Source organism: Panthera onca, chromosome E2, assembly GCF_046562875.1.
Source record: "Panthera onca isolate mPanOnc1 chromosome E2, mPanOnc1 haplotype 2, whole genome shotgun sequence".
Lineage (NCBI taxonomy): Eukaryota > Metazoa > Chordata > Mammalia > Carnivora > Felidae > Panthera > Panthera onca.
Genome location: NC_138353.1, coordinates 6,131,713 through 6,153,526, shown reverse-complemented (window position 1 = coordinate 6,153,526; position 21,814 = coordinate 6,131,713). Strand labels below are relative to the sequence as shown.

Below are 21,814 nucleotides of genomic sequence, written 5' to 3'. Positions count from 1 at the left end.
TTCCCGCTGTCTTTGGCCACGAATGGAAACAAAGGAGAGAAACACACCGTTTGCATCAGAGGGGTCTGGTGGACATTTTTATTAAGTCCGATTTTCCTGTGACTTACTCAGAACGAAATTATCAGTGAGAAGAATACTGACAATACATGTTTTCCAACGATATGGAAGAAATCTTTCTGATAAACCTACCTAATCCCTGTACTGGGAAGAAGGAACACAAATCCAGCAGGGTCTTAACTAGTTGTGGGTGGGAGTTGGACCAGAAGTAAGACAGGGAGGGGTCCCCAGCCTTCCAGTCCCTCTGCCCCCTGGCTTTGTTGTCCCGCTTTTTGTCATCACGACAGGCCCCTGCAAAAGGCTCCCCTGGGCTGCGTGGGGCCCCCCACAGGAAGCACGAGCGGCCACGTTCCATCTCTCGCGAGAGCCCAGGTTCCCGAGCGGCAGGAAGGTGGAATTTTTCCAGCCAATAGGAGCGAGCCACGCCCTGCGTGGGCGCCTATAAAAGGCAGGTGCCAGCGGCCAGTCTGCACTTGGGAGACCTGGCGGTGCAGGGAGAAGGCCGTCCCCGGGGGTTTCCAGATGGACTCTGGAACTGAAGGCTCAGAGCCCCGCTGCTCATCCGTGCGACACCCCACTGACCGGCCGCCCTGCCACCAGAACTCGTTCACAGAAAGCGGCTCAGATGTGGCGGAGAAAGCACTGGAAGGGAAAGAGGAGACGTTACTGTCGCCGTTGAGAGAGAGCCGCACCCAAAGGCGAGGTAGGAGTCGGGTGGTTTGTGTGGGGGGGCTGGAAGGAGGGGTAGGGGTCAGGGTTGTATTCGGAAATCGGTGGTAGGGAGCATCACCCAGCTCCAGGGAGGCTTTGAGAAACGGGGCATTGACTCCCCGGGCCCAACTTGCTCAGGTTCACCTCGGACCCTGGCTGAACAGGCTGTGTTGAGAGAACCGTCCACAAATCAGGGTCTGGGATGGACTAGAGGGTTCTGCGGGCCTCGAGAGAGGCCACTCGCGCAAACGGCCTCTTTTCCCCCAGGGCCAGAGCCCAAGACCGAGGAGGAGGATCCCAGGGAAAGTGAGCCCAAAAGGGACAGCTGCATTTCCGGATCAGGTGAGAGCTGGTTTTGCTGGGGAGGGGGCACAGGACGTGGGGCGGCTCAGTCTCCCCGGTCAGGGAACTGGAGCTCGGTGGCACCCTCGCACATCCTGGGCTCTAGGAAGAGCTGGGAGCCTGGCCTTGGTTGCCAGCCCCGGTCCTCGCGTGTGCAGGACGGATTAGGGCCGCGAGGGGTCGGCCCGAGGCGGCCACAGAACCTCTGGCCTTGTCCGCAGAATCGGAAGGCTGCTCCAGCTGGGAGGGCTCCGGCAAGAGGAAAGTCACTTCCAGCGACAGCACCTGCCCCCCGGCAGCAGGTAGGATCTTGCTTTGGGGCGGAGGTGCGCGGAGAGGAAGGCAGGTCAGGCACGCGGGGCGTGGGCACAGAGGGTTGTTGAGGGGCTGCATCGGGTGAGGAGGCCCTGGAATCCAGGGAGCTCTGGGGGACCCGTGCCGGGCCTGGCCTCGCCTCGTCCCGGAGCCGGGGCAGGAAGGCTTGGGAGACCGGCGGGGTTCACCCGAGGGGGTGGGGTCCCCGGGACTCCAGCTGGCGGGGCGCTCGGCCACGTGCTGCCTCCGCAGGGGCCTCTCCAGCAGGTGAGCGCAGTGTGACTCCGGGAAAGAGGAAACGGACGACGCCGGACTCGGGCCAGGGCAGCGAGAGCGAGGAGACCGCGGGTGCCCGGCGCCGGAGACGCGGGGCGCGGGGCGCCGGGCGCGGCCGGCGGAGCAGGCGCAGGTCCCCGGGAGACCGGCCGCCCCCACTTCGGAAGAGGCTGGTGACCGCCGTGCGCGCCCTGTCTGAGGCGGTCCGTCAGGACGTGGCCGGGGCGTGGGAGCAGCGGGAGCGTTCCCCGCTGACCTGGGAGCAGCGCTCGGGGCTCGGGCGCCTCTGGGCGCCTCTGGGCGCGGCCTTGCAGACCGTCTACACCATGGCCAACCAGGCGGCCTACGTCTTCCCTGCAGAGAGCTGGCTCGTCCCAGCCCCGCCGCCGGGCCCCCGGGCTCCAGCTGGGGATACAGGAGAAGCCCGGGGCTCCCCCCGCGACGGACACGGGGCCTCCCCTCCGCGGGTCGGGAGCGAGGCCGCCCGCGCTCCGTCAGGCACCCGCGCTGCCGCAGAGCTGCGCGCGCAGCCCCCGGGGCGAGACCAAGGCCCCGCTACCGCCCACACTGCGGGTACCGCGCGTGTCAGACTTGGGGCGCTCGGAGCAAAGGCACTGCCAAGACCGAGTGCGGAGCTGACGAGCTCGCGTCCGATTTCGTGTTAGGCACTGTGGTGTGTTTTGAGGGTCTTAGGACGGCCGAGCATTATTTCATGATGAGAACAGGTATCGGGGTGTAATTCCTATGTTGTTGCCCACGTCTGGCCAAGTAAACATACTTCTCTCCTCCCCTTTGATCCGAAAAGGCGCTAAGTCTTGGGTCCCCTGCCTCCAGTCTTGGAGGACTGAAGCCGCAGGCCTGGGGGAGCATCTATGTGGCGGGATGGTTGTACTGTTCGGTTTGGTGAAGTCACCATGTCGGTTTGCCCTTCGCTTTTCAGTTACTCTATATGAAACCTGGTTCAAGATACATTAGTGTTATTGACCGTATGTGCTTATTCTCACAGCTGGCTCATATGCCAAATTTTAAATTTTCTTCTATTTTGCAGATTTCAAGTTATCCTATTTATGAGAGGATATTAAATCCAAGATAGATGCTGTCATTTTGTATATATTTTATGTACTTTCCAATTTGTATTTTACACTGGGATCATGTAGTCTTTCATCTATAAATGTGCAGAATTTTATGTAAGCAAAATAAACCTTTTTCCGTGTTGTCTTGTCCTTTGGTTCCTAATTTCTACATAACAGCGATAAAATAAAAATGCAGCTCATGGATTGTAGGTCTTAGATAATTTCATATTTATCTAGATGGAGTTTGTTTTATGGCAAGTGAGGGTTAGGAAGGAGGCTGTTTTCTTTTCACCTCTACTGCATTTCCACCTTGACTTTCCTACACCTAGCAGCTCTTATTGTAGGACGGGGATAGCAGTTAATTATCCCACTGAATGGGGCAATTCAATTATAACATATTATAAATCAGTTTGAACCCATGCCCTGGCTTCAAATTATACAAAACAAGTGCCTGCATGTGTACAAAAAATTACAATTGGCAAGTTACATTTGGGGATTGGAGGTGCTATTACCAAAGGATGAAAAATAAAATTTTTAAATAATAAAATAATACAACAAAATAAAATAAAAAACAGAACACCTGGGAATAAATCCAATAAAAATGTATCAAGTGTATATGAGAAACTATATAAGATTTCAGAAATATATGAAAGTAGACATAAACAAATATAAAATCACATCATTGTTCTTAGATAGAAAAACTCCATATTATCAAACATCAATTGTCCCTAAGCTAATTTATAAATTTAATTTGTTTCTGAAACAGATAACACCAGTTCCTTATTGAATCCAAGCATGTTATTACAAAAAAAAAAAAAATCCCTACAGCTGAAAATACAAATAAAAATATGCAAGAAAACTCTGAAAAAGAAAAAAAGATGAGGGTAAACTTTTAGTTAAGCAAGAGCTCCAGAGATCTCCTGTACAACATTGCACATATAGTCATCAATGTATTTGTACACTTAAAAATCCATTAAGAGTGGGGCAAGTGGACATGCACCCCAATGTTTAGAGCAGCGCTATGGACAATAGCCAAATTATGGAAAGAGCCCAAATGTCCATTGACTGATGAAGGATAAAGAAGTGGTATATATATATGCAATGGAGTACTACTCAGCAATCAAGAAGAATGAAATCTTGCCGTTTGAGATAATTTGGATGGAACTAGAGTGTATTATGCCAAGCAACATAAATGAGAGAAAAACAAACATGATTTCACTCATGTGGAATTTGAGAAACTCAACACATGAACATAGGGGAAAGGAAGGGAAATTAAGATAAAAACCAAGAGGGAGGCAAACCATAAGGGACTCTTAAGTACAGAGAACAAACTGAGGGTTGCTGGAGAAGGGGTGTGTGGGGGGAATAGGTTTTGGGTGATGGGCATGAAGGAGGGCACTTTTTGGGATGAGCACTGGGTGCTATGTGTAAGAGATGAGTCACTGGGTTCTACTCTTGAAGCCAAGACTACACTTATGTTAACTAAAATTTAAAAAATAAAGAGGGGTGCGTCTGGTGACTTAGTTAAGCGTCTGACTTTGGCTCAGGTCATGATCTCATAGTTCATGAATTTGAGTCTGCATTGGGCTCTTTGTTGTCAGCAAGGAGCCCACTTCAGATCTTCTGTCCCCCTCTCTCTCTGCCCCTCCGCAGCTCATGCTCTGTCCCTCTCTCTCAAAAACAAACATTTTTAAAAATCCATTATAGGGTAGATCTCATTTTTAAGTATTCTGAAAAACAAAGAAAAAAGAAAAAATGGATAGGCAGCTCTATGAAACATGTTTCTTAAATAAGACTGATAGATGAGTAGAGATAAGAATTGAAAAATAGACCAAAGTATATGAGGTTAATAAGCAATGAGAAATTGGGGATGACATCATTAATACTTGGGGTTTGGTAGTTGATATTACTTGATATTACTATCACAAAGGTAAGAAATTGATTTACTCTTCACATCCTATAATAAGGTAAAGGTCCAATGAAAAGTACAACTGCATGTTAAAAAACAAAAAGCTTATTTTCATTGCAGACTCTGCCTATTAAATGGAAATCAAAAATACACTCACTCCTTCCTGTTAGAACAGTTGGCTCAGTGTGAAGGTCATGGCAGTCAGTACATGCAGGAGGGAGGCAGCCAGATCTTAAGGTCTGGGTTTATGATTCCACAACCTCCCCTTCCTGAAGAAATAATCATTTCATCCAGAACTCCAGTGAGAGCACAGGTTTGGGGAACTGAGAATATTGAAAAGCTTTTCTTCCTCCCAGTTGCTACTTGCCAAAAACCAATAAGTTCCAAATTAGCATCTCTCAGGTGTTTGGGAGAAGCTCTCTCTTTTCCACAAGCCCTGGAGGTAGACAAGTGTTCAAGAGGAGGGCAGGAAATGCTGAGGTCTGATAGATGAGGGACTGTTGAGGAAACACTTGAATTTCAATGGATTCTCTGCTCTCTTGAGAAATTCTACCCCAAATAGAGTTGTTTCTAATATTCAGACCACTCAGGTGACCTATCATATAAGTTATAAGCATAGAAATGAAATCAAAGTATATGCAAAGGATTTTCAGAGTTACAATCAAAGAACATGCCAACAATGATTTACATCAGGGATCACTGGATTATTTGCACAACTCAGTGCCAATATATTTGGAAGTGTACATGACGTGGAAATTTGTTAGGAAGATATGCTTTACCAATATTGATCTCCCTAGTGTTAACAGGAAGTCTAAACAGAACAATATCTACAAAAAGGGAGAAGTTTCTGAGACCCTCACAAATAAAAGCACCAGGATCAGATGATGAAATGGGCAGATTCAATAATTCCTTTAATGCTCAGATAATACTCATTTAAATTAATTTTTAAGATGTTTAAATTTATTTTGAGAGAAAAAGAGAGAGCGATAGAGTATAAGCATGCAAGTGGGGGAGGGGGGCAGAGAGAGAGGGAGAGAGAGAATCCCAAGCAGGTCCGGACTGTCAGTGCAGAGCCTGACACAGTGCTGAGTATCACCAAATGTGAGATCAGGTCCTGAGCCAAAATCCAGAGTCGGAGGTGTAACCAACTGAGCCACCCAGGGGCCCCAATACTCATTTAAATAGCATTTGATGGTTATATCTTTCCACGCCTGTATTTTTGCTGAGTTTTCAGTCATCAGCTCTAATTGCCTTTATTATTAAAAAAAAAATTTTTTTTACATTTATTTTTGAGAGACAGAGCACAAGTTGGGGGAGGTGCAGAGAGAGAAGGAGACACAGAATCCCAAGCAGGCTCCAGGCTCTGAATCGTCAGCACAGAGCCCGATGCGGGGCTTGAACTCACAAACCGTGAGATCAGGACCTGAGCCGAAGTCAGATGCTTAACCGACTGAACCACCCAGGCGCCCCTAATTGACTTTATTATTAAGAAACATGAGTTCAAACTAATCCTTTGTTTTCCCTACCATAAATACACAAATACTCCCCATGTCTAAGTCAGACATTAGAACCATAATGGTGGACAATCCTTAGTTCACAAATACAAATACATACACATTACACATAGATGCAAACACATGTGCATATGCACAACATAATACTCAAATGCACAGCCATATACCCTCACACAATCACACCCTCATACACTCCATAGCAAACTCACACTCATGCACATGCTCATCAAACACAAGCACACACATTTACACACTCGCCTGTACTCCCACATTCCCAGTCCCGTGTGATTATATTCAAAGGGTCTGCATGCACATGTGTATCTCGACAATGTGCTCATATGTTGGAAGAATACAGGCATCTCCTGACCTTGGATGCCAGACAATAGAGGCACTTTCCACCTCTTTTACTTCTTCCATCCCTACAACAACCCCAAAGATGATTATTTACCACGTGAAATGTCTTAAACTGCTGTGAGCATTGCCACTGCAGGTCCAGGAGAATGGGGCCGAGTTGGAAGGTTGCAGGTGTGTTAGAGCAGGGTCCAAATGAGGCCAGAGGGAGGGGGTTATAGGCAGTGTGCAGAGAGCATGGGAGCGCGGAGGGATAGATGGAAAACTCTTCAAAGGCATATGATGCCATAGTACTTGGTAAATACAGATAGGGACAGAAAAGCAAGGGGGAAAGGCTAAAATGCACCCTGAAGTATGGGGTCAAAGTCAGGGACATCAGTATGAGCACAGAGTTGGCTGTAGATACGCAAGTAAAATCACTATGAAAAATAATTCAGTAAGCTAATAGGATATAATATTGATATACAAAAAAAAAAAAAGAAAAGAAAAGAAAAGAAAAAGGGCTCATGAAATAAATAGCTTTAAAAAAATAAAATGAAATAAACTGACCAGGAATGAACCTAACAACAATGTGTAAAGCCAATATTTAGGAAAAAAATAAAACATTCCTGAAATATATGAAAGTAGAAGTAAATGAATGTAAATTTATATAATGTTCTTGGGTAGAAAAACTCATTATAAAAAGGTCAATTCTCCTTAAGCCAATTTATAAATTTAATTGGATCCTGATATAGATACCATCAGTTAGTTTTTCAAACTAGCAGTGTTATTGCAAAAACCTTACAGAATAATGAATAAGAATAGCCACAAAAACTCTAAACAAAACAAGACAAAACAAAAAAAAAAAACCAAAATGAGTATGGTTATCCTCCTGAGATGTTTATTTATGAACAGGGTATTGTATCAGTGAAGTTAAAAATTCAGAAGTATGTCAAAGTGCACAAGAAAAGTTAATAACCAGTAAAAACTAAAGTGGGGATGACATCATTAATGCTTGGTATTTGGGAAATGGGAATTCCTATCAAAATGTCCATAAATGGTCTTTTCTCTACATCCTACAGAAAAATAAAGGTCAAACAAAGGAGAAGTCTATAGGGTAAAAAATAATTAAAACATTGTTAAATTCCTCATAAGACTTGCTTCTCTCTCTCTCTCAATAAACTGTTTTTAAAAATCTAATTTTCAAGTATAAAGTAGTCTTCCAAAATAACTAAGAACAAAGATTTTTAAAAATTGAAATTGCAATGATATTTGGCAATTAAGGACTTAAGCAAAATGCAGGTACCATCTGGTAGGTCTCAAAGGCGTTTAGATTTATAGTTCATCTCGAGAGGTGTGGATTCGAATATCAAATTTAAAGAGAGAAAAATGGATGAACACTCATAGAGGCAGAAATGTTTGTTCCTTTAAAGCAACGTGCCAGCCCTCCGCCCCCACAGCCCAGGGCCTGGAGAGGAACGCCAGGGAACGCAGTCCAGCAAATGGGGAGCAGAAGTGACAATTCAGTGAATAGCTCTGATGGGGGGTTAGTACCAAATTGCACATTCGCCACAGAAGAGTTTTGCATTTCGCATTCTAGCGTCCATCACCGACACTGACCACCCCGGCTTTTTGCCTCATTAAACAAGGAGCTGTCATGTCCAGGTCTCAGTGGACCCACGAGGACCTCCGGCCCCAGGTCCCCGTGCTGCTACGCCTCCCTCGCTGGCCGCACGTCTCCATCTGTCGCTACAAACGTTTCCCTGGGCACCGTGCTCAACCTGTCAAATACCACTGCTCCCAACAGAAGCGGCCCACCCTTCCCTAACGTTGTACCCAGCCTGGCTCCAAACGACACCAGCGGGATTGGAAGGAATCCAAAAGCAGAACCCGAAACCGCCGGGGAGAAAGGACAAACAGACTGGCAGACGCAGGGAAAGGGACGGTGCGCAGGCCGGGATCCAGTGACTCAAGCCCCGGCTCCCAACCGTCGCGTCCTCGACCCGCCTCCGCCCCGCCCCACGACGCACGCGCACGCGCGCTTTTCTAGAGACCCGGAAGCGGATCGCGCGGAGCAACGGGCACGCTCGGGTGAGTGAGTCTCCGTTTTTCTGGTTCTTACCAGCGGTCGCGCTCATCAAACCCCTCCTCCACACCCAGGTTTCGGGGTCACCTGGTAAGGTAAAATCCTGGAACCCACTCGTCCCTCTCGCCGGAAGTTCGTCCCTTTTGCTTCTCGCGTTGTGTCCATAAGACTTTCCGAGCCCTGTCGCTTGGTTCGGGTACCGAGTGTCTGCGTTCCTTTCCGGTTAAAATCGCTCAGAGGCAAGTACGGGCCCCAGGCCCACTGCCTTTGGCCGTCTATCGTATGTTGGAACTATTCTTTGATGTCTGGTAAATAACTTTATAGTATTTCATTACACAGGCGTTAAGCATGTTGATGATCTTTTAACATTCAAAAGCTAGTTTAGTCAGTTAATTTAATACTCAACAGTTCTCTTCTTCTCTTAAGTTATCTTGTACATTACCGAGTTCTGAGCTGAAGTCTCCAACTAAGTAGATGTTCTCCTCAAGTCCCCTTTGTCTTTTCAGTACAGATGTTGATGGATGGGCTGGATTGATGTGGAACTTTGTTCCAGCAGAGCCCATCCGTTCATGATACAGAGACTGCTCAGACCTCATCTCCACAGGTGACCCTTTTTCATGTTTTCCAGGACTAGTTACTATTTGTAATTTAATATAGTTGTTCTGAAAAAAGGAATTAAATGCTTGGGTTTGATTACACCCATGAAAGAGAAGCTTCTCTTGTTTCAGGAATATGAAAGGTTATGATCTGGAATTAGGACAAGCCCTTTCCACTTAAACATGTCAAGGCCACCATTTCAGAATTTACTTATACCCAGTTCTGCTCACTCCACTCAGACTTAAGGGTAACTTGGTAAAGTAACTCTTCCTGTGATCCCAAGGGCACCCACCTTTAACATGAGTCGATAGACCAAGAATTCTGAACATGAGCTAATAAGATCCCTGAAATGATCCCTGAAATGATTGGGTGTGTGTTTGTCTTTGGCAGTTTTCTAGGAGAGGGTGTGCAGTTATCATTAGACTTTACAATGTGACCCAGTTCCAAAAATAATGAAAACCACTAGGAAAGAGGCAGGAGCATAGTCTTAGAGACAGAGGCACGCCTCTGTCAGCTTCACCCTCTTTCTGTGTATCCTAGCTAAATCTTAAAAATTTGATCATCTCGTCTTTTGACATTAAACCTTCTTACAGCTTGCCATCACCAGCAGGACAAAGATCTAAACTCTCCGTATGGCTACCAGGGAGCTCTGGACCTGGGGTGGCCTTTAAGAATTGTTCTAAATTGATGGAATGGACAGGATTCTGTGTCCTGCATCAACCATTCATTGCATGTTGGTTGCCTAAGGAGGAGCCAAGAACTTGAATGAGGCACCTCCCTTTGGCTCAGTGTCAGGTAGACAGAGGACAATTCAGTTGCAGTAGAGTATGTAGGTTTCAGCAGGAGGGGAGGGCTTTCTGAAGAAATGGATGAAAATGCACTTGGAGAACTCCATATAGGAGTTTATTATCCCTGTATCCCTCCTGTTGCAGTTGGCAGCAAAGGACGATCTTTCTCCCATAGTGAGGTTCTCCCTATATGTATATTATGGCAGAAGAAGGGGTTATGATGATTCTAAACATTAAGCAACATAACTTTTTGTCATGCAGTATAACCTTACCTGAGAAAGAAGACCAGAAGAGGGAAAAAAGGAGGAATGGCTCTTTTCCAGGTAAAAGTCATATTTTTCATTGATTGTTCTTCCTAAAATGTCACATTTTGGACTTGTTAATCTTCGTCTCCAAGGTATCCTGCCTACAATGTTTACTCCCACCCAGGGCCTTCTCCCACTCTCCTGTCATCTCCATGCAGATTCCATCTCACTGTGACCCAGTGACATAGAACTTAATGAAAAGGCTCATTTTAGGTGGTAATCCTGTGAAAGATTTTCTACATAGGCAAGGACTGGAAAATGGGAGTAGGCTTTGTGGTGTCCTTGGAGTTGGGCAGTAAGGATTCTTCAGAGACCCCTTCTGGATCATTTTCAGCTCATATAAACCAGGATTAAAGAGATTACATATGTTAGTAATGTATTAATGTGCACAAGTACCTGAGAAACCCTGGAAAGTAAGACTGACAGGGTAGATTTGCTTTGTCTTATTTTACAAATACCTTTTGACGTTAAAGAAGGAGTCCTTGTGCTTCTGACTCCAAAGTATTAATTCTTTGGAATAGAGTGGGAAGTTCAATGTAGGAATAAGGAATACAGAGAGTGTTTTATTTTATTAACATAATTGATTTTAAAGTGTAGAATCAACCTACTTGTGTAACAGTAAGTGTTCTTTAAATTAGTATTTTTTTATTTTTTATTTTTCTAATGTTTATTTTTGAGGGCGAGAGAGCAGGGGTGAGCAGAGAGAGAGAGGAGGATGGGGGATTTGAAGTGGGCTCTGTGCTGACAGCAGCAACCCTGATGTTGGGCTTGAACTCATGAACTGTGAGATCATGACCTGAGCCCAAGTCAGCTGCTCAACCAACTGAGCCACCCAGACACCACATATTATTTATAGCACATCCATCTCATACAGACCATGGTGTTCATTTAGGAAATGTTACACTGCACATTTTTTAGATAGAAATGTTTAATTTAGCCAGACATAGCTGCAGAACCTTCTGTCATCAGGGAGGCTGGTGCTAAATTTTCATTTTACTAATTGTTAAATATTATTTTTATTTATTTTTTTTTTTGTATTAAATCCTTCTAGTATGTATTTTTGTGGTTCAGTTCCACAGAGTGATGCAGTTTAGAAACTAAGAAGTAAATATACCCTTGCCTGTCATATCTTCCATCATCACTGATTGTCTTCATTGGGAACTGATGTTCTCTTTAGTGCAAATCTTCTAAAAATGCATTTATATGTTGTAATGAGATTTTAGAATATATTCTCCAGCAAATGTTTAATCATCATATTTTATTCTACAAATTGAAATATTTACATACCATATGTCTTGAAGTTGTTTTCATGTTAGGAAACATAGAGATAACTGCTTTTTTAGATCCTCATTGGAACATTCTCTAAATGCAGATACATGAGTCCTTTACAATTTCTTACTGTTTCAAAGAATGCCATGGTGGCTGCTTCTACCAGGCTGACGTCACTACAGATATCTAAGGATATCTTAAGATTGTACTTCTTCACTGTGATTAACCAGATTAATGATGGTCTTTCTGAGGAAGCACAGACATTCCACTTAGTAAATAAAGATTTTAAACCAACTGTCTTGAACATCCTCAGGTAAAGGAAAACATGGAAGAAGTAGAACAGTGTTTCAACAAATAGAAAATGTCAATAAAGAGATAGAAATTATAGTAAAGGGATGGAATAGAAATTCTGGAGTTAAAAAAGTATAAACACCAAAATTGAGAATCCACTAGAGAGTTCATCAACAGACAGACAATAAGAATAAAGAATCCGTGAACCTAAACATAAGTTAACTGAAATTATCAAGTGTGAACAGAAGAAAGGGGACAAAAGCAGAATAAAAGGGAAAAAAAAAAAGAAAAATGAACAGAGACTAAGAAACCACTATCAAGAATACTGATATACATGTAATAGGAATCCTAGAAGGAAAGGATAAAGAAGAAAGGACAGAAAGAATATTTGAAGAAATAAGAGCTGAAAACTTGCCAAATTTATCAAAAACAACCTACACATCCAAAAACTCAATGAACTTCAGCTATGACAGATGCATGGAGATCCCTGGCAAGCACATAATCAGTCAACTTTTATAAGACAAAGGAGTGAATGCTGAACGTAGCAAGACAGAAACAACTTCTCATGTACTGGGCTTCTCAATAAGTTTAACAGCCTATTTCTCTTCAGAAACTGTGGAGGCCAGGAAGCAGTCTCCTGTGGTATTAAAAGTTTGAAAGATTAAAAAAAAAAACCTGTCATGAATTCCTTACGAGGCTAACTATACTTCAAAATTGATAGTGATATTAAGAGACTCCTAGAGGAACAAAAGCTGAGGGAGTTCACACTTACAGACTTAGCCTACATGAAATACCAAATGGAGTTCCTCAGGCTGAAATGGATGAAACCTAGTAAAGGTAGCTACATAAGTAAATATAAAAGCCAGTATTATTATATTTTTGTTTTCTAACTCAGTTTTTCCTATGTGTCTTAAAAGACAAATGTGTAAAACAATAATAAAAATCTGTTCTTGAGTGTATAAAACATCTGTTCACATCTCTTACAAATAATTTTTGACAGTAAGAACATGAAGGGTGACTGTATAACAACAGTTGTTTGTATGCTATTAAAGCTAAATTAGTATCAACTGAAATTCAAATATTTTTGGTTTAACATGTAAACTGTAATCCCCAGGATAACCACGCCGAAAATAACTTGAAAATAGAAAAATGAACATAAAGGCAATCAAAATAGTATGCACCCACATAGACACCTACAAGAGGAGGAATTATGAAAGAAAATATTAGATATACAAACAACAGATGTTAGAAGTAATTCTTATCAGTAGTAACTTGAAATGTATACAGATTAAACTCTTCAATAAAAGATAAAGGAATTATTTTTTTTAATGTTTTAAAATGTTTGTTTATTTTTGAGAGACAGACATAGCATGAGTGGGGGAGGGGCAGAGAGAGAGGGAGACACAAAATCCGAAGCACGCTCCAGGTTCTGAGCTGTCAGCACAGAACCTGATGCAGGGCTCAAACTCACAAACTGAGATCATGATCTGAACCGAAGTTAGATGTTTAACCAACTGAGTTACCCAGGCGCCCCAAGGAATTAGTTTTTAAAAATGATTCCACTCTATGTCTATAAAAGGCTCACTCTGTTTTTTAAAACTCTTTATTTAGAGAGCTTGAGTGGGGGAGAGGGAGGGAGACAGAATCTCAAGCAGGCTTCCCACTGTCAGCCAGAGTCTAATGCGGGGCTTGAACTCATGAACTGTGGATCATGACCTGACCAAAATCCAGATCATGTGTTTAACTGACTGAGCAACCCAGGTGCCCCAAGCCTCAATTGAGATACACAAATAGGTTCAAAGTGAAGGTGGAAAAAGATTTTCCATGCAGATAGTAATGAAACTTAGTTGGGTACCTACAGAAATATCAGACGAAATAGCTTTTAAGTTGTAAAACTGTTACCAAAGATATTGAAGAACATTATGTATTGAAAAAAGAGCCAATCCATCAAGAAGATAAAACAACTATAAACAATATGTACATAACAACAAAGCCCCCAGTTTTTTGAAGCAAAATGGAGGAGATAGTTCTAGTATACTAGCTGGAGACCTCAGTGCTCCCTGTTAATAATGGATAGAACAACCAGACATCAATGATAGAGGACTGTGTGTAAACCAGCTAGATTCAGCGGACATATACAGAATACTGCATCCAACAAAAACTCAAAAATTAGAAGTAGAAGGGAACTTCCTCAATCTAAAAAAGGGTATTATTAAAATTCCATAGTTAACATCATACTGGTGAACAACTGAAAACTTCCCCCTAATACCAAGAACAAAACAAGTGTGCCCATTTTGCCACCGCATATCAACACTGTACTGGAACTTCTAATCAGAGAAAATACAGAGGAAAAATAAATCAAATGTGTCAAAATTGGAAAAGAAATCACACTATATTTGTAGAAGACATGATTTCATATTTAGAAATAAAGAAGCCTCAAACTACCGGTGATAATAAATTCATTGAAATACAGAATACAATATCAACACTCAAAATTCAGTTGCATTTCTGTACAGTAGCCATCAACAACTGGAAATTAAGTAAACAATTCCATTTACATGAGCAAGGAAACAAATGGGAATAAATTTAAGAAAGTAAATGGAAGATTTATACACACTGAAAACTACAAAGTTGCTGGGGAATATTAAAGAAAACCTAAATAAATGTCAAGATATCCTGTGTTTGTGGATTGGAAGACTGTAAAATGGGAGTCCTCTCCAGAGTGATACAAAGAGTAATGCAGTCCTCAGCAAAATCCCAACAGCCTTTTTGGCCTAAATGGGATTCCTGATTCTAAAACTAATACTGAATTGGTAAGGATGCCAAATAACCAAAATAAATGTGAGAAAGAAAATATTGGAGGACCTAGAATTCTTGACATTAAACCTTAACTACAAACGTTGAGTAATCAAAAGTGTAATTCCAGCAGAGGCTAGAAATACAGATCACAGTGATAGAACTGAACTTCCACAAAATAAACCCATACATCTGTAACCCATTCCTTTTTTACAGTAGTGCCAAAAACAGTGGACAAGGACAGTCTCTTAAATGGTGCTGGCACAACTAGATATCCGTGTGAGAATGAAATTGAAACTGCCTTATATAAAGAAATCAATTCAGAATTAATCAAAAGACTGTGTGTAAGAGCTACAAGTATAAAAGTCTTAGGTGAAAACATAGGGGTAAATTTTCATGACCTGAGGGTTGGCAGTGGATTTTTATACATGATCCCACATCAAAAGAGAAAAAGACAAAGTAGATAAATTGGTCATCATCAGAATTAATCATGTCTGTGCACTGAAGGACATTATCACATAGGTGAGGAAATGGGAGGAAATAATTTGCTAATCACATATCTACTAAGGGTCTAGAACTTAGAATGTATGAAGAACTTATACAAATCAACAACCAAAACACAAAAACCCAACTTATAAGTGGTCGAAGCATTTTAATAGACATTTCTCCATACAAGATACACAAATGAAACAAGCACATGAAGAGATGTTTGATGAAAGTAGTCATTAATAAAATGCAAAATCAAAACCACAATGAGATACCATTTCACACCCAATAGGATGACTATTGTAAAAGAACAACAACAACAACAAAGTGTTGGTAAAGATGTGGAGAATGTAGACTCATGACACATTACTGTGAAAGGGTGTATGTGTTGTGGAAAAGACTGTGGCAGATTCTTAAAAAATTAACCATGTGACCCAGTAATTCCACTCCTAGGAAATAACCAAAAGAATTGAAAACAGGTATGCAAACACTTACTTGTACTACAAAGTTCATGGCAAGTTACTAATATTAGCCAAAGGTGATAACAACCAAATGCCCATCAGTAGTTGAGTGAATATGGTCTAGTCCTGCAGTGGAATACTCTGTATCCGGAAGAAAGGAAATGTACCGCTGATACACACTATATCATGGATGAACCTCAAACATTATTCTAAGTGAAAGAAGGCAGATGCAAAAGGTCACATTTTTGACGCCATTCCATTTACATGAAAAGATCCAAAATTGGTAAATCCATAGAGACAAACCATTCATTAGTGGTTGCCATGGACTGGGGAATAGGAAGCACCTGCTTAATGGGTAAAGGATTTTGGGCTGATAAAAATGTTTTGGATCTAGACAGAGGTGATGTTTGTGAGTGCACTAAATGCCCCCGAATGGTACTTTTAAAAATGCTAATTTTATGTTAAGTGTAACTTGCTCAAAATTATATTGCATGGATCAAAGAGCACTCACTCCAGCTAAGTCAGTCTTTACACATCTGTGCTTCTCTTGTTTTGTGTCAAATAAGAACACTTTCCCTGTCCACTTGGTGAAATGTGTTTTCCTTTCAGGGGCGGTTGACATTCAGGGATGTGGCCATAGAATTCTCTCAGGAGGAGTGGGAGTGCCTGGACCCTGCTCAGAGGGTCTTGTACAGGGACGTGATGTTGGAGAACTACAGGAACCTGGTCTCCCTGGGTGAGGATAACTTCTCTCCAGAAGTTGGTAATTAACTTTTTATGTCTTTGCATTTTCTATTGAGAGCCCCTGACGTGATCATAAGAGTTTCAAATCCCTATTCTTAAGAGAATGATTGCAGCTGTTTTGATTGAGAATGGAAAGGCATCATAATGTGGCAAATGGACTCTAACTTCCCTTTTCTTCAGAAATTCTGCATTCCTGCTTGTTTAGGTATTTGCAGAACATTAGTAGTCAGAAAAGCTTAAGGTAGGGAACTGGTGATGAAGAGCACTGGGTGTTATATGTAAGTGACGAATCACTAAATTCTGCTCCTGAAACCAATATTACACTATATATTAACTAAGTAGAATTTAAATAAAAAAATCTGGGAGTTGGGAGAATAGGATTTAAAACCCTTAAATTCTTAGCAAAGTCAAATTTCACTGACATCTTTAAAGATAAGGCTCAGAGACAATAAGGTTATTGAAAGTTGGGGAAAAGAAGGAAACCTTATGGTGAATTTTCATAAATAACTGATTCTGTGCTTTTGCACTTGTGCTTTTGGTTCAGTAGTTCTTGGAAGAGAACCAGTCTTCTGCATACCTAAAATAATCCTTAAGCATTCAGGCAGTCAGTTAACTTGTTTTGACCTTTTCCAAGGTCAGGCATTTAACTTACAGCACAATCATATTCCCTTAGATGTGCAAGCACAAGCAGCATTCCCACATTGCCCGTTACTCCTTGTGTTTCACTCTTGCTTTTCTGAATCCAGGTCCTGGCCTTTCCTCAGATTTTTCATTGAGCTAAACAAACTATACTGGTATCTCCTGGTATATTAATTTTGAGCACCAAAGCACCTCAGTGTCCACATGTCCTGCCCCTCCCCACACTGTAGAAAGACCCCTATTCATACACAGTACAGATTGCTCAGGAGAGCAGCTTGATTTGGTGTTTAATAATAATGTGTGTTTAATAATGTATGAGGATATGATGAAGGAAACAAGGTCTTTTAACAAATCCGTATATTACAATCTAAAAATTGATCTAGCAGGTTAAGTTAATAAGTAACCACATTTACAGAAAATAATATGCTCTGGAATTCTAAACAATTCTTCCTTGAGAACTAAAGACAGAATTTACATTCCATAAGGAACACACAGTAGGAAAAATGAAAGATATGTTGAGAATCACTGAATTATGAAATACCGTGTTCAGGTAAACACATTTTTATAAAGATTAAGAATTAAGGAAGATAGACATCTGTATGATTTCATGCACAGTTATATAATAGCCAGTGTATGGATGAGCTACTTATGAAGTTTCATTTCATTATCCAGTTACATGGGCAAAAAATATGTATAGTGTATAATGTGTGTTTGGAAAAATTACCTTAAAATTAGAGAAATTATTGATATGGAAACATTTATAAAAGAAAACTTACAAACATTGTATATTACAATATTGTTTGAATACCATACTTGAGAAACTTCCTGTGTTCAGTATAAAGTATTATTTTGGTGTGTAATTATGTAATTTAGTATAAAAGACTTATCTTCCATCTCTATTTGATAGGAATCCCTTCTGATGGATTTGCAATCAAGGAATTATCACCAACAGAGGACATTAATAAAGGCAAATTTTACCACTTAGTGATATTGGAGAGAAATGAAAGTTATGGAATCAAGGATTTTGATCTCCAGGAATCCTGCGAAAATATGCATGAGTTTGAGAGTCAGTGGGGATATGATGCAAGAAATTACAAAGAAGTGCCTTTGACCCATAACAAAAATCTCACTTGTAGAAAAGACCAGCAAGTTAATCAGACCTCAGTTACTCTTCCTGAAAAGCAGAGTGTTTCTGTAAGAAATAATGCGTACCAGTATTTCATGGATGATGAGCCATTTACGAGGAATTTGCTAAAAATGGACAATAACAGAAGTGGTGCTGGAAACCAGTACATAAACTGCATGGAAAATAGAATTGGATTAAGTCTGCAGGCACATCTGGCTGAACTGCAGAGATTTCACAATGAGGAGAAAATGTGTGACTGTAATCCGACTGAGAAGTCTGTCAACAGTGGTTCCTCAGTCTCACCACTTCAAAGAATTCCTCCCAGTACCAAAAACATTTGGAACAAATACAGGAAGGTTTTTAAGTATCCTTTGTTACCTGCACAATACAGGAGAGCATACACTAGAGGAATTTCTTACAAATGTAATGACTGTGGGAAGGATTTTAGCAAAAGTGCCAACCTCATGAGTCATGAGAGAATTCATTCTGGACAGAGACCTTACAAATGTAATGACTGTGGCAAAGCTTTTACGGACCGTTCAAATCTTATTCATCATAGAAAAATCCATACTGGAGAGAAACCTCACAAATGTACCGAGTGTGGCAAAGCATTTACCCAATTTGGAAACCTTGCTAGGCATCAGAAAACACACACTGGAGAGAAACCACACAAATGTAATGTGTGTGACAAAGCTTTTACTCGAAGTTCAAGCCTTATGGCACATCAGAGAATTCATACAGGAGAAAAACCTTATAAATGTAATAAATGTGATAAGGCTTTTATCAAACATTCACACCTTTGGGGTCATGAGAGAACTCATACTGGGGAGAAACCTTACAAATGTAGTGAGTGTGGCAAAGCCTTTGCTGAGCGTTCACATCTTACTCAACATAGAAAAATCCATACTGGAGAGAAACCTTACAAATGTAAGGAGTGTGGCAAAGCATTTACCCAATTTGCAAATCTTACTAGGCATCAGAAAACACACACTGGGGAGAAACCATACAAATGTAATGTGTGTGACAAGGCTTTTACCGAAAGTACAAGCCTTATGAGACATCAGAGAATTCATACAGGAGAAAAACCTTATAAATGTAATAAATGTGATAAGACTTTTAGTAAACGTTCAGACCTTTGGGGTCATGAGAGGACTCATAGTGGAGAGAAACAAATGTAAGGAGTGTGGCAAAGCCTGTACGAGCATCTTGCTCAGCATAAGAAAATCCATACTGGAGAGAAACCTTATGAATGTAATGAGTGTGGCAAAGCTTTTACGAGGCATCAGAAAATACATGTGAAAAGAAAGAGTATAAACTATATCATGTGTGGTGGTGCTTTTATTCAAAGTTTAAGCTTTGGGTGTCATGGAAGAACTCAAAATGGAAGGAAACCTTACAGATAAAATAAGCAAGTGATCAAGCCTTACGCAACATCAGAGATTCCATCCTGGAGAGGAACCATGTGAAACTAATGTATGTGGCAATGCTTGTAACCAGGGCTCACATCTCACCTGATATCAGAATATAAATCTCTGAAAGCACACAAATGGAATGTATGGCAAGGCTTATCCAAAGCTTATACCTTGTGGAACATAATTCTTTCTGGAGAGAAATCTTACAAATGTAATGAGTGTGATCAGACTTTTAAAAATGTACAACTTTGGGGAGGGGATTAAAATAGGCAAATAGGATTAAGAGGTACAGACTTCCAGTAATTAAAAAAATGTGTGGTCTTGAAAGAATTCACATGAAAATCATACAAATGTGTCAAGATATTTACCTCAGGAAACACAGAATTTATACTGGACAGAAACATTACATGTGTAATGAAGGTGATAATTGTTTAGCCAATTCTCAGTGGACTACAATACGAAAATTCACACTAGGGGAAACTAGGTCTATTTGGAGGATTAGCCAATCTTAGGTGTTAAATTCCACAGAAAATTAAAATTATTTAATGTGTTTCAATGGAATAAGTATATCTATAGAAAGACCTAATCATCTTCTGTTTAAATTTTTTTAAGATTTTATTTTCCTGTCTACACCCAATGTGGAGCTCAAACTCACAACCCCAAGATGAAGTCCCATGTTGTTCTGACTGAGCCAGAAAGACACCCCTATAGCTGTTTTTTACTCAATTATTTGAGGTTTCTTGAGGCTACGTTATTATTGATGACTCATAACCTCAAGTTTGGAATCCACTGATGTTATACTCTTACTAAATACATTTCACTTGTCAACCATGGTGGTCTCAGAGAAAGCATCGGTAAGGTTAAAGGAACCTATTTCATTAGGTGGCGCTTAGTCATAGCTATATACCCTGGAAAAATAGGATGCTAATTTTAAGATACATTATAGTATAAATCTGAGACAATGGGAAGTGTTAGGGAATAGATCTAAAACTATTATCTAATTTTCCATGTTTCCTATGGTCATGAGTATTTCTCTAGATTTGTTGATATGATTGAGAGCCTTTGTTGATTATTATAGGAAAGGATTACTCTGTCAGATCATCATGAAACGGTAGGTTGGGAAATTGAAAGAATTACAGTTTCATGTGGCAATGATAGGTTACTAGGGATGGCATTTGGATAGAGAAAATGGAGGGGGAATGATGGTCTCTCCCTCTTTTGAAAGGTAATAGTTGTATTTCATGGATGAATAAAAATTACTCTTATTTTTGGAAACTGAAGAGAAAGTTGTAGAGAACATTTTAATCAAAAGAACCAAAGTAGGCGTGCATAGGTGGCTCAGTAGGTTGTGTCTGACTCAATTTCAGCTCAAGGTTTTGGGATCAACCTCTACATTGGGCTCTCTGCTGAATGTAGATCCTGCTTAAGATTCTCTCTCTCAGCCCCTCTTGCCTACTCATGCTCTCTCTAAAAAATAAAAAAAGAAAAACGCAAAAGTAGTATGCTTGTGAAGGTCTCAAATTTGGCCACTGAAATTGCATTTTGATACCATTTGATTTAGGATATCCTATTTCTCATATCTAAGTAACTAAAATATGAGTATGAGCTTTTGTGTAACCCTAAGTAAATCATGTGCCTTTTATTAGCCCAGGTGCATCACACTTCACTGGGGCATTTCATAATGAACACTAATAATACATCCTTGTGCTCTCTAGGTTGAATGTCATCCACAACATTTTTTTTTTCATGTTAGATTCAAACCTAGTTTTGGAAATACATATTCATAAGTTGAATTTGAGTTACATACTCCATAGTATATCTCATATTATTTTTGTGGCTGTAGTGAAAATACCATAGCAATGCAATCTCAAACTCTCACCCTCTAAAGTCTGCCTCCTATTCATGAATATACTCCATATGATTATATTTCTGCACGCTTTTGTGCTGAAATGAGGCCCATGTGTTGTACTATTAACATTAAGTGAAAGTAGAAAAGTAGCAGGCATATGAAAAGTATTGGGAAATAGAAAAATTAAGAAGTAAGGGTAAAGATACTGTAAGAAGTCAGAAGAAGTAAGAAGATACTGTAAGAAGTAAGGATAAAGGCACAATCTATATTTTGTGCTGGAGTACTCAGGGACATAATTTGAAAAGATAAATCTTCATGAGTTTACTCTCAAGAATGAGCAACACAATGGGAATCTTGTTTGATAACTAGAAATCTCACATATTTACCCTCTAAAACATTTTTTTGCTTTTGTTTGCATTTGTGCTTACTCCACTGGGA

General features: G+C 40.8%; 2 protein-coding genes across 2 annotated transcripts in view; both read left to right on the top strand.

Moving 5' to 3' along the window:
- Positions 1–579: 579 nt before the first annotated feature.
- Positions 580–2,913, top strand: LOC132674967 (protein FRG2-like-1). The gene is made up of 4 exons (XM_060627444.3): positions 580–760; positions 1,036–1,110; positions 1,332–1,412; positions 1,678–2,913. Exons 1-4 carry the CDS (start codon positions 580–582, stop codon positions 2,364–2,366), a joined length of 1,026 nt encoding a protein of 341 aa, XP_060483427.1. The 3' UTR covers positions 2,367–2,913.
- A 5,417-nt stretch (positions 2,914–8,330) lies between these two features.
- Positions 8,331–21,814, top strand: part of LOC132691274 (uncharacterized) — a 53,505-nt gene continuing 40,021 nt past the window's right edge. Inside the window, 7 exon segments of the mRNA XM_078438759.2 lie at positions 8,331–8,618; positions 9,125–9,217; positions 10,260–10,321; positions 16,216–16,369; positions 17,897–19,283; positions 19,285–19,307; positions 19,310–19,423. Of these exon segments, the coding sequence (XP_078294885.2) occupies positions 10,307–10,321; positions 16,216–16,369; positions 17,897–19,283; positions 19,285–19,307; positions 19,310–19,423 (1,693 nt within the window). The 5' untranslated portion in view covers positions 8,331–8,618; positions 9,125–9,217; positions 10,260–10,306.

What these genes read in the sequence shown, in the direction of transcription:
- LOC132674967 (XM_060627444.3), top strand. Translation starts at nt 580, where the DNA reads ATGGACTCTGGAACTGAAGGCTCAGAGCCCCGCTGCTCATCCGTGCGA. An exon ending in GAGCCGCACCCAAAGGCGAG is followed by an intron (nt 761 to 1,035) that starts GTAGGAGTCGGG and finishes CTTTTCCCCCAG; the next exon opens with GGCCAGAGCCCAAGACCGAG. An exon ending in CACCTGCCCCCCGGCAGCAG is followed by an intron (nt 1,413 to 1,677) that starts GTAGGATCTTGC and finishes CTGCCTCCGCAG; the next exon opens with GGGCCTCTCCAGCAGGTGAG.